The sequence below is a fragment of the Neovison vison genome, chromosome 3 (assembly GCF_020171115.1).
Source record: "Neovison vison isolate M4711 chromosome 3, ASM_NN_V1, whole genome shotgun sequence".
Classification (NCBI taxonomy): Eukaryota; Metazoa; Chordata; class Mammalia; order Carnivora; family Mustelidae; genus Neogale; species Neogale vison.
The window spans coordinates 154537965-154551620 of NC_058093.1; the positions used below are offsets into that span (position 1 = coordinate 154537965).

The window sequence follows — 13656 nt, forward strand, 5'->3', positions numbered from 1 at the left end:
GGAGGCTAGATGAATTAGCAGGACTTTTAGTCTTAAAAGGTAAGAAATCATTTTGCTTAAATCAGAAAGGATATATTAGGGCGCCTGGATGGCTCAGTGGGTTAAGCCGCTGCCTTCGGCTCAGGTCATGATCTCAGGGTCCTGGGATCGAGTCCCGCATCGGGCTCTCTGCTCAGCAGGGAGCCTGCTTCCCTCTCTCTCTCTCTCTCTGCCTGCCTCTCCATCTATTTGTGATTTCTCTCTGTCAAATAAATAAATAAAATCTTAAAAAAAAAAAAAAAGAAAGGATATATTACATTAAGGTCTAGTAAAGCTATTTCAAAAACTTTTTGAAAAGTAAGTTTGCATCAAAAATGTATTTATTGCAGAAAGACAATTTATGCTTACATGTATATGTAAAAATATCTTGGGCTCAACACTAAAAGCTGCTGTAATTATGACCTTTTGGCAAGTAATTCAGATTGCTACATTTACATATCCTGCTTTATGTACTTACAAAGTAGAACTGTAAACTAACCATAGTTTTCAAATAAGATTTATATTTAAAAGTGAGAGAAAATGACTGTCTTATTTGACGTATATGTAGTAATTGTTGAACTGTAAAAGAATGAGCCACAATATGTAAAACTTCAAGTATTACAACTTAAGCAAAAACAAACATGAGTGGGGAGAGAGAGGGAAATGGCGGAGGGGAAGACAAACCAAAAAAGTCTTCTTGACTGAGATAATCCAAATTCATAACTACTGTTCTGATGTGAAGAGATTATTTTTTTTTAAAAAAAGGACATTCCAAACTCAAAGACTAAAATATTTTACTATTTCAACATAAAATTCTTCCAGAACTCTCATAATATGTACATGATCCTGGAATAAATTTCTCACTTCTTAGCTTATTAACAATGTGTATATTTGAAAATAAATATATACAATATTTCAAAACAAACCCTTCAAGACCATATTTAAGCAATGACATCCAAAGAAACTGAATTCAGGCACCATGTAACATTTAGCATATATGGTATCTTGAATATCAAATGTTCTCTTGTTACTCAGAAGTCTTCCTTATACAGAGGTTGCTTCTAAAGTAGTTTTCTTACAGAGCCAAACATCCTGATGTGCCAAGTCCAATTTCATTTTCTCCAGTACTATAAACAAAAGATAAACAAGTAGAAAGTAATTAACTTCAATTTCACAAAGAAAGACAAACAACAGAGTCTATAGTTCTAAAAAATGTTTAGTTCTTGGCATGACATTTTTAGCTACTGAAAAGCTGTTAACTTATTCCACAGAGTGTACCCACTTCATTCCAGAACTGATCTGGAATCAAATCAAAGACAGTAGTCCTGAAAGAACAAGGAGGCCCAGTCATGGATTGTGTGGTGGCCAACACATTAACAGTGTTTGATATTAAAATATCAATTGGAAATGAAAGAAACCAACGTTTGTAGTACCTATTTTATGCTAGGCACCCCCACAGTTACCTCAGATATTGCTTATAAAGAGATGTGGAACACTGTACCTCTCTTCGTTTTTTCTCAAAATTAGCATCCAGTGAAATTCAGAGAATGCTACCCATTACTTCTGAGAACTGGCTAATATAAATTTAATCTGCAACAGTTAATGGCTGTCTTTAACATGTACGGATGCTGCCAGTCACCACTCCCAGTACGAACAACTCTTTTTTTTTTTTTTTAAAGATTTTATTTATTTATTTGACAGATCATAAGTAGGCAGAGAGGCAGGCAGAGAGAGAAAGGCTCCCTGTTGAGCAGAGAGCCCAATGTGGGGCTCAATCCCAGGACCCTGAGATCACGACCCAAGCGGAAGGCAGAGGCTTTAACCCACTGAGCCACCCAGGCGCCCCAGTACGGACAACTCTTAATCGTTTGTGTGAACATAACTGAGTCATCCATAACTCATGCGCCACCTTGTTCAATAAAATATATGCTGGCAACATCTTGGAGGAAATAAGAATGCTGGACATGGGCAACATAATTTTGTTTCCATTAATATTACTCTAAGAAAAAACAATGAAAGGCGGGGAACCTCACTGACAAATATTTGTGGGTATGTGTGCATATTCATGTATATATGTAAAAATGTGACAGATGTTGACTGATTTTAATCTGATACAATTTAAAGTGATTCTAGCAATAATATATGGTAAGATTCAGCTTTAATGCTTTTAAAAGGAATGTAATTTCTGATTTAAGAAGTTGTTTAAATATCTTCTAGAAGACAATATCAGACAAAATAAAAATAAACTTCTCAAATGGTCGTTGGCATGTATATAAAATCACATACATTTATTTGGTGCCTACTATGTGCCAGGAACAGCTCAGGTTTTGTGAGAGTCCCTGTGATACTCAAGACAAAAAAAGCCTGAAGACCTATACGGCTCATATACAGGTCACCACTCATACACACACAAGTACATCCAAAAGTTGGGCAATGGGTGGGGAAGTCATTCCAGGCAACAAGCAGAGGTGGATTGTTTGTGGGGGGTTGAGGGAAATATTGGGTATGAGAAAGAGCCATCGGGGTAAATCATCAGAGCTACAAAGAAGACTCTTTTTGAAGGCTGGTGGAAGATTACTGAAGTTGAAAATGCGGGTTAGAGCCAAACTGTGGAGGGTTCTCACAGACATGCTAGGGAGTCTAAATATCCTGCAAACAAGGAAATCCACACATATGGATACGTATGTTTGTATGTGTGGAAGAAACACTACTACTGAACACTCTAACAGATCACCTAAATACTTGTGAGCATCTGTCTGCGGGGAAAACAAATCAGTAATATTATGAGTAGAGTCAGTGCCAAAACATTCAACTCCCTGATGAATTTATATAAAAGGGTTTGATACAACAGAGGGGCAGGGAAACAACGCATGACAACTAACTTTCCTAAAAGCAGTTAATGAAGCAAACAGACAAATCTTACCATGGATTATACTCAAGTGTTTGAAAACCTGCCGCACAGAAGACAAGGAAATTAAATCTCTACAGATAAAAAATAAACTGCAGGGCATTTTAGCCAAAAATTATGGGGCACTCTGCTGACTGCTGCTATTACAGTAATTATTCTTAAGACTTCAAAACATTTGTAATGTCGCAAGTGCCTGTATGCTGTTTTTCAACATGGTGGGTTCTGATGGCTACTTGTGCAGCAGGGTTGACTACACAGCCACCGAGAGCATGTGGGGGGCAATAAAATTCAGGACTGGCTTATGGCCAATGTGCAAAATAAACGTTACCCCACATTTATCATATTTATCTGGGATTAACTGGTTCCAATGACTCCTTTTTATAGCACACTCTCTTAGCTGTTTGCATAGCTGTTTTGTTTTGTTTTGTTTTTTTTCCTTTTGAGGGGCAGATGAAACATTAAGGAGAGAAGAGTTAAAGATCATTTTCTTAAATTTACAAGTATATTTTTTAAAACTCACAACTCACAACAAAATCCACTCATCTCTACTAAATTAAAGCTTAAACATATGTATCAAGAAAAACATGATATAGAAACTACTATTTCTACAACCAATGGTCTGGGTTTGAATCTGAACTTTTGTCCCACATTGACCCTGAGACCATGAGTTATTTAATCTCAGCCTTGGTTTTTCTCTTCTGTAAAACAGGCCCGGTGATACACGCACAGGCGTGAGGATTAAAAAGGTGATACAGAGAAAGTTCTTTATGTAATTTCTCATACTTCTAAGTGTACAGTAGGCTGTAATTATTACTATTACTATTGTTTCTTTGTTGTTAATTTTTATTCCTCCCAGGATAATTCAGATAAATGAGGAATAGATCTGGGACACAAAATGATACAAAATATGATATATGATATACTGGTATTGTGATAGTTATTTATTTAAGCCACCGGCCTAGGAATCATCTATGTCTTTAGAAAGTTATTAACTAAATTAAAAAGAAAAGCTTGGTTTTTGAGAAAAATTTCTCTTTGGCTAAAGAATTCAATACTTCTTGTTTTGTTCAATTAAATATTTTATATGTTGTTTTTTATTCCTAATGATAAAATAAGGTACATAAAATAAACTCAGAAATAATGTTCTATTCTCTTCTCCTAGGTTATTTTTTGCATCTATGCGCTCTCAAAGTAGATCAGAGAGTAGAGCAGTTACAGACCAAACATCCTACACGGGGCTGAGGTGTTAGGGTCAGCACATAAAGGTAGAACAGGAACATACACAAACAAAATTACTCAAATAAAACAAAACAAAACAAAATTCCTCAGAAGGAATTAGTCCTCTCTCCAAAAGTTCAGAACAGGAAGCTTTTCCCTTAATACTAATGCAAAAAAAAAAAAAAAAGTAGGGCTTTTTTGAGCAGCAGAAGGGGCAGATGGATGGCCTGCACTTAGAAGCCCCCTTGTACAAAAAAACGAGAATGCCCAGTAACTGGAGTCACACTCAGCATGGCAAGGTGTCATGTCATCGGAGACACTGGGATCTGAAACATGCCTGAAGAAGCTCTTCTCACCTTTATTAGGACATCTGCTGTTCAAAAAAAACATGAGGCAGAATAACCACACTGTCTGTCTCCTTTCACTGTTTGTTTGTCTTTGAAATCACCACAAATATATATAGTTGAATTCTCTTCAGTTAAAGGCACTTAATATATGACTGCACATTCATGTGCCCCTCTGCTTGGATCTGAGCTTTTCTCCCCTTGAACACCACGGGGGTTAATTAAGGATTCTTACCAAATGTAAAGCAGTAAGTGCTCCCAGTATCTTGAGCTGGAACTTCGGTAAACTTTCTGAATGCCATCTGTTCTTACTGTTTTCCTCTCTCTACAAAAAATACATCTCTAACCCTAGTTAATCTACCAAGATTCAATTAATTAGATCAGTATGTACTAAGATGAAAGGAAACCACACCTCGCTCTTCAGCCTTCTCTCATCAATCAGTGGAGAGAGAGAGAGAGACAGGAGAAAGCAGAAACAGAGAAGAAACGGGCTGTCATATGAGAGATTACCAACCAAAGGCTAGTTTTAGAGCAGTAAATGACACAAACTAAGTGACCTCTACCTTTCTGTGCAGACAAGAGTAGAAAGCCCTTTAAAGATCATTTCAGTGGGGACAAGAGTTCTGATGATGCAATCTCAAAGACAATGACCTAAATAAAAGTGTTTTTCAGTGGAAAATTTGTATCACTAATAGGTGGGTGTTGCTAGGCAACAAATATTGCAGTGTTTAATCTCTACCCTTCCTAGGGAATGGTACGATGGAAGAAAATAAGCCTTTTCAGCATGCAATATAATAGTTGTATGTGGCAATTTTATAGTCTTCTTTTAGACTATAATTTCTTTTATGCTGAAACAACTACAATTTTTGTTAACATGTATCAATTACTTTACCTCCATTTTTAGAAAAACATCCTAGAATCCACAGTGATTAATGGAAATGCAGTAAAATTAGCCTAAATCAATTAGCAGTATACATCCTTATTATAAATGTTATGAGTGACCAAAAAAATAGATGTTGATCATCCATATTTGCACGTGCATGTCATTTATTCTAAGTATTACTTAGAAAATATATAGTCACTACTTAGAAAATATACAGCATTCTAGAAGTGTCAGTTCAAAGAAAAAATAAACTGCAGAGATTAATAAAGAAATAGCTACGCTTCAGGGTGCCTGGAAGGCTCAGTCAGGTAATCGATTCTTGATTTTGACTCACGTCATGATCTCAGGGTCCTGAGGGTCTCACTGGGCTCTATGCTCTGGACAGAGTCTGCTTTTCCCTCTCCCTCTGCCCTTCCCCTCATGCTCACTTGCTTGTTCACTATCTTTAAAATAAAATAATAAATAAAATCTTTAAAAAGAAATAGCTATGCTTCGTAATTTCTTAATTTGAAAAGATTTACATGAGGTTAAAATCGTATTTAGTACCTCTTGTAATCTTCAATGCCTAAACAAATTCCAGTGAAATTAAACATCCTTGGGTTACTCTGATTTTGATATTGTTTCAGCTGCACAAGAATATAGGCACAGGTAATGAGTACAGGCAGTGGTGACTTATTTAAGGAAACCCAAGCATTGTCAAGTTCATTTCTTAGGATGTAGAATATTGTGAATATTCTGGTAAAGACCTGAATTTGGTAAGCTAGGAAACAACTTTTTATGTGGGTCAGCCCACCCATCTTTAAGCGGGGAAAATGTTAAAACTCACTTTTGTGGCTACAGTAGAGCTTATATAATGTTAAAAAATAGTGAAGTACTGTATGAAATACACAGTTCAAATAAATAAGAGTATTGTCCCAGATACGATTATCTCTCACTGTAAAATGGAGCACTGAGATATGATGATGTAAAAAATTTTGTCTATATGGGGCGTCTGGGTGGCTCAGTGGGTTAAAGCCTCTGCTTTCGGCTCGGGTCATGGTCCCAGGGTCCTGGGATCGAGCCCCACGTCGGGCTCTCTGCTCAGCAGGGAGCCTGCTTCCTCCTCCTCTCTCTGCCTGCCTCTCTGCCTACTTGTGATCTCTGTCTGTCAAATAAATAAATAAAAATTAAAAAAAAATTGTCTATATAAATATTCATGCTGTATTAAGTCTCCACTATTACCTATCTAGGATGACACTGGTGGTCTCTACATTGCTGGAATCATCCAGATAGTTGTTCTTAATTCATATTCATGCTGCTACAGCCTTGATTTTTTTTCTTTTTTTAAAGATTTTATTTATTTATTTGACAGAGAGAGAGAGAGCACAAGCCGGGGGAATGGCAGGCAAAGGGAGAGGCAGAAGCAGGCTGCCTGTTGAGCAAGAAGCCCGAGGCAGGACTCAACCCCAGGACCCTGGGATCATGACCTGAGCCAAAGGCAGATGCTTAACTAACTGAGCCACCCAGGCACCCCTTTATGGTCTTGATTTTAGATAAAAAGTACTATTTTGTTATTAAGAATCTAACCTAGTCTGAGAGAATTTGTTATGACGAAGGCCAAAGTAATCTAAAATAACTATTTATCCAGGATTACTACATCTTATCTACCATTTTAATGAAGAACTAAAAAATAGAAACCTAAGAAAGACTTAATATTTCTTTCCAGTAAATATAATCCTGTTAGTTCATGCTTATAAAATTATCTTTCCCAAGTCTAAGTTAAGAGTACATCCACCTCTATTACCAATTTATTAGCCATATTCATATTTTCTCTATGAATAGAAAAGGTATATGCATTAACTCTTGGTTCTGAACAATCTTCATAATTTAACCATCGGTGCTGAGGGTTTCATTTACTTTCAGTCTTGGCAATAGTCAAGATCAGCTTTATATGTGGAAAGCGATTAACCTTTGTGTCTATCTCTGACAAGAGATCAAATTTAGTTTCTATCTCAATGCCAATCACTTTACAGATATGGAAACTGAGGCCCAGAGACATTGGTAAAGAAAGGTCCTTCTGTTACTACCTCCTTCAAATAAGAATGTGGTCCCTTTTTAATCTAGCCTTTTCTCTCCTGTATTTTTAATACAAGGAATTTTAAAAAGTAGTCCTTCTTGCGGCACCTGGGTGCCTCAGTCAGTAAACCCATCAGACTCTTGATTCTGGCTCAGGTCATGGTCTCAGGTCATGAGATCAAGCTCCACATCAGGCTCCCTTCTCAGCAGGGAGTCTGCTTTAGATTCTTTCTCTCCCTCTCCCCCTGGCCATCCCGTCTCAGTCCCAGGCGTGCTCTCTCTCTCTCTCTCATAAATTGACAAAACAATTTCAAAACTAAACTAAAGTATACCACTAATTCAGGGGCACCTGGGTGTCTCAGTCAGTTAACCATCTGCCTTCAGCCTGGGTCATACTTCAGGGTCCTGGCCTCAAGCTCCACATCAGGCTCCCTACTCAGCGGTGAGTCTCCTCCTCCCATTCCTCCTCCCCCCTACTCACACTCACTCTCTCTCTCTCTCTCTCTCGCTCACTCGCTCACTTTCTCTCTCTCTGATTAGTAAATAAAATCTTAAAATAAAGAAATAAAGTATACCACAAGTTCATTCACAGACCTTGCATGAAAGCTCAAACTTTAAGCTAGAATGTATTAGATGAGTGGCAGTTGAGTTTTCAAGGATGCCATACTTAACCCCTCTCCAGAGGACACACTTCTCTTGTCCCTGAGAGCCAGGGCTGGCCTCCTGACTTGCTCTAAGAGGCCTGCTGGCCCGCTTTCACATTCCTTGGGGGGACAGTCATCATCATGCAGGAGAATGGCAGCCCTGGCTAGAGTAGGGAACAGTGAGAGAAGCAGAGACAGACCATCTAGAGCAGCTCCAAAGTGAAGGTGTGTGAAACCTACTGGATCCTTCAGAAAAACCCAATCACTAGCTGAAAACCGCTGAATGAGTGAACCTACCTGATGTAACAGGAAACAAAAGAGCCATATAGGTGGGATATGGCTGAAATCCTGACTGAAAAATCATAAATAATAAATCATTATTGTTTTTTGAGCTAGTGAGTCCAGGTTTGTTATACAGCTACAGATAATCTGAAATGAGGTGTCAGGCAGCAGCGTTAATTTTAAGTGTGGAGTTTTAGCTCTATTATACTGTAAATGCCAAGGAACTAAAGAAGAAAACTGAGAAACTTGAAGTATGCAAGAATAAAAACTCTTGAAGGAGAGAAATTTGTTCAGCTGTAATAAGGACAGAGCAAAAATGAAATATAAATGACCAACTCTGAAGGAAAAGGGAAGACACAGAAGTTAGCTAACCTCAAGCATATTAAAACTATCTGAGTTTTAAAAAAGAAAAAAAAAAGAGTGTACACACAAAAAGGGAGAGGGAAAGTAAGTGGATTATGAGGGCTATGCCTGGGAAAGTTTCAGTAACTCCTAATATAATAGAGCAATAAGCAAGATACTGACAAGAAAACAAGTTTCAAAAACACTAGATATGGGAGTCAAAAGATTTGGGTTCAAGTCTTGATTCTGTTCCTTGTTAGTCACATGACATTAGCGAAGTCATTGTCCCATTCCTGGTTTCTATCCCTGATTGCTCCAAAATACCCTCCTGTGCTATATGGAGACTCAGATCTACCATTAGCTAGACAAATCACTGACCATCTGAATCAGTTTATTCCTTTGAAAGGTGACTGGTTAGGAGTAATAACCTGGGAAGCAATCCTTGATTGGTCCCTGTAATATGACAGGACCCAAACTGGTATTCTGGGAGAAGAAACTTTTGTTAAGCCAGAAAAAGAGAATAAGCTAACATTTACAGGAAGAAACTCCTTTACATTCCTTGGTTATTTTTTAAGTAGATAAAGCACTGTGCTAATATGTGAGTAACAGATAAAGTATCCAAGTATCTACAATAGAAAGCAAAATATAAGTGCAACTCATAATAAAGATAAAAGTCCTATAAATATCCAGAGGAAGCTCAATCAAAGTGGCATTAAGAATAGATCTTAGACAACAGCTTAGATTTGGTAGGCAGAAGTTTACCAAAGATTCACTGAAGAAGATGGATATTCTATGCTGAATAAATGGCAGCTGCAAAGTAATCACAGAGACAGAAAAGAACAAAATATTCAGAGAGGTTATTAGGGAAACACCTTGGAGAGTAGCTTGGAATACAATATCCTACAAAGTCTTGAGCTGCCAGGAACGGACTTAAGCAATGAGGAAACACTGTACACCTTGAAATTTAAAAAGAAAAAAAAAAAAAAGACATTATTTTGTGAAAATATATCTGACTGGGATATTTAGAAGGATAAAAAATGCTTGGAGAAAAAAACTACAGAAGAATTATAAAGGGTTTTAGTTATCCAAGATATCTTTTTTTTTTTTTTTTTAATATTTTATTTATTTATTTGAGAGAGAGAGGCAGTGAGAGAGAGCACGAGCGAGGAGAAGGTCAGAGAGCGAAGCAGACTCCCCATGGAGCTGGGAGCCCGATGCGGGACTCGATCCCGGGACTCCAGGATCACGCCCTGAGCCGAAGGCAGTCGTCCAACCAACTGCGCCACCCAGGCGTCCCTATTTATCCAAGATATCTTAAAGAACAAAAAATGGACTAAGATGTTAGTTGGAGGGCTCCTGGGTGGCTCAGTGGGTTAAGCCTCTGCCTTCAGCTCAGGTCATGATCTTAGGGTCCTGGGATCAAGCCCCGCATTGCGCTCTCTGCTCAGCAGGGAGCCTGCTTCCTCCTCTCTCTCTGCCTGCTTCTATGCCTACCTGTGATCTCTCTCTCTCTCTGTCAAATAAGTAAATAAAATCTTAAACAAAAAATTTTAGTAGTCAGAAAATTATAGAAAAGGATAATTAAAGAAATGGTTAAACTAAAAAGGAAATGGTTAAACTGAAAAGGCTTAGTGACAGTAGTACTGGGTGAGGAAGAAGGCAAAGTAGACAGGCGATTAGTAAAATTAGATGATTAGTAAAATTATTAATAGAATAAGCAAAGTCAGGAAGGAGTGTGCAAGAAGAAGAAGAGTGTGAGTGTGTGGGAGGGAAAGAGGCCTAATTTTTCTGTTTGCTTTCCATTTTCATAATCATCCTCATTAGGAAATTCATAATAAAACCAGGTTTTAAACCTGGGGTTTACCATCACAGGCTAGTGTGAAAAGATCTCCCTCAGACATCTGCATGCAAGATTCTACTAACAGTAAGTCTACAGATAGACTTTTTCAGTGCGTGGTATGCACTGCTTTCTCAGCTTCTATACTCCTTTCCTAGCACTTCCCTGTTTGTCAAAACCCAACAAGAGTTCAAGTCTCACTTGCCAAGGCCTCTGCTAGACTCAAGATCATTCTCAAGAAAGATTTACAATCACCACTGACTACAAAGGACAAATACCTATGCTGATACTCCGCAGTCTGGTTAACAACCATGAAAATTTAAGTGGGATGATTCAGAGTTAATAATGTATGCAACACATTCATATCAGCTGGCTGATGCCAAAAAGTCTTGACAAAACGCAGAGAAGACATCACTAGCAGGAGAAAAGCGTGACTCCCTGAGGCCTCTGGGATAGGACACAGAGAAGCTGAGTTCAATTGCACCGCCTTCAGAGAACTTACCTGGGCAAACTTGTGAATCTGCTCCACCACTGCAGCAAAGAGAGCATGGACACTTTCGTCGATCAGACTCTGCATGTAATGCACCGCCTCTTCATCAGACAGGTCCAGCCGGAATTTATCCTGAACCTATGAGGTCACAGTAGGTTAGTCTTTTGAATGAAAAGAAGGACTCAATTTAAAGAGACAGCATCAGATTGATATAGATGTTGTTACAATATATTATGACCTACTTCCATGACAAAGAAGTAATCCATAAAGTACAAGAAGTTCTGAATATTATTATTCTTTTGAGTGAAGTTTATTGTTTTTGCTATATGCTCTTTAATCACCCTTTCTTTGTTGGTTGTTAGATTTTTTTTTAAGAAAAAATAAACAGTAAACATGATTCTGCCAGGTGCTGCAGATATAAGACAATAAACATAAATGGTTCTTTTAATTCAAAAGTGTGCTTTACTTTTTTGCATTTCTTTTTTTTCTCAAGTTTTATTTATTTAAATAATCTCTACACCCCACGTGGGGCTTGAACGCACGACTGAGATCAGTCCTATGCTCTTCTGACAGAGCCAGCTAGGGGCCCCTATTTTTTTTTTCTTTGCATTTCAAAGCTAGAACTATTGTATAAAATTTAAAATGGGGCATATTTTTTAATAATCTCCTTCACTTTATCCCTGTTACTTATTATTAAATGAATATACCAAGGTGAGATTATAGTAATATTCTCCCACACCGTTTCAATTCCTCTACAAGAACAGGAATCATGTCAATCACTGGCAAAATTAAGATATTCCAGAATGCCTCCTTTCCTACAGCAATTCCTTATACTTCTGCCAAGAACGACTTCAATTGGTCTGCAATTTCCAGAGAAGAATTTTCCTTTATTTCATATTTAAAGTTACAGATGGCTCCTAATAACAATAACTAGAATTTTTATAAGAATAACTAGAAAAATTAGTAGAGACATACACGAGAATGGTTCCTAAAAAATAAAAGCCAATGTACTTGAATGACTCTTCTGTGCAAAAAACACTTCACATGCAGTATTTCACCTGACTCTCAGGTAGACAGTATCTCTACCTCTAAGATGCAGAAACAAAGGCAGAGCGAGTTTATGAAGCCAACCAACCCAGAGTAGAGTCCCTTCACTGATGGCAAGGGTCTCATGCTGCCAGATAATCTCATGCCACTGCACATAACCATTATAACTCTACTCCTTTCTCCTCTTGTAAGTGACCCAAATATACTTTTGAAAAAGCAGGCAAGGAGAAAATGTCTCTATGCAATTAAAAAGTAGTCGCATTTAGTACTTCCTTTTAAGTACAGAATTTAACTACTAGGAAACTAAGAAGGACACAGTAGAACAACCCATGGCCCTGATTTGCACTTATTTCTTCACTAGATTGGAAGTATGCCAGATGATCCAACAGCTCTGCAGCTTCAGGATGGGGAAGTAAAAAAGATGTGGATAAAAAAGATGTGTCCTTCACTAAAAAGTGAAGGACAGTTCAATGGAGGGATGTCTTAAGGAATATCTTGAATGAACTAGCTCTCCCACTTCTGAATCCCAATGGTTATCAGTTCCTTGAGTTTAACCCTTTATTTTCTTTGATTTAAGATGTCTGACAATGGGGCGCCTGGGTGGCTCAGCAGGTTAAAGCCTCTGCCTTCGGCTCAGGTCATGATCCCAGGGTCCTGGGATCGAGCCCCACATCGGGCTCTCTGCTCACCAGGGAGCCTGCTTCCTCCTCTCTCTCTGCCTGCCTCTTGTGATCTCTGTCAAATAAATAAATAAAATCTTAAAAAAAAAAAAAAAAGATGTCTGACAAGTCTGGAACTAGTTTTAAGGACATGAAAAAACTATAGGGCAGGAAAATCAAAACTTTAGCTTAATTTATCAAAACTTACATGGTTCTATAAGTACTGCAACACAGACTATATGTATTTTGCATAGAATATTTATATTTATATTTCATATTTACCGAATATGAAAAAACCATCCTTAACTGCATATAAATGGCTGATTTGGCATCATATATACTGACCAGGCTACTTGTTACTGTTCTATAGATCCTTAAGGTTCTAATCCTTTTCTTCAAGATACCCTCTCTCTGCTCTTCAGGTTATAGTTTAGGTCTATTCAAGTGTGTGTGCACACATGCATACACACACACACACACAGTCTAACATTCTAATTAGTACTAAATATTAAATTTTGTCTTTAATAGCATTTTGATGTATATTCTTCTTGCAACCACACTCTCAGATGTGTATATGCCCCATACAAAAACCCTGCAACATATTTCTAGACTAAACTATACTGTCTTTCCTAAGGAACACAGAGATTTCATTTATATGTAATCTTTACCCTTTGTCTTTCAAAGCTCAAAATACATCATTACAAGACTAATTTAACATTCATTAATAAAAAAGACTCTTGCTTAAAATAATTCAGTATTTAGCATCTCTGAAATAAGAGTAACTTTTGTTAAAATAATAAAGCAGACATTCCTTATTAAATATTTTTAATTCCAATTAGAATTTTAAATTCTTTCCTTGTACTCATTTCCTAATAATTTAATCAAAGAAGTGATTACAACAAAGGAAAAATTTTCACTCATCAGAGTAA

The 13656-nt window shown here is 37.5% G+C and overlaps 1 protein-coding gene across 1 annotated transcript in view; it reads right to left on the minus strand.

Annotated features, from left to right (window-relative positions):
- Positions 1 to 795: 795 nt before the first annotated feature.
- Positions 796 to 13656, minus strand: part of PIK3C3 (phosphatidylinositol 3-kinase catalytic subunit type 3) — a 143412-nt gene continuing 130551 nt past the window's right edge. Inside the window, exons 24-25 of the mRNA XM_044243073.1 lie at positions 11034 to 11159; positions 796 to 1145 (exon numbers count right to left, since the gene is read on the minus strand). Of these exons, the coding sequence (XP_044099008.1) occupies positions 1131 to 1145; positions 11034 to 11159 (141 nt within the window). The 3' untranslated portion in view covers positions 796 to 1130. The remainder of the gene's footprint in view (positions 1146 to 11033; positions 11160 to 13656) is intronic.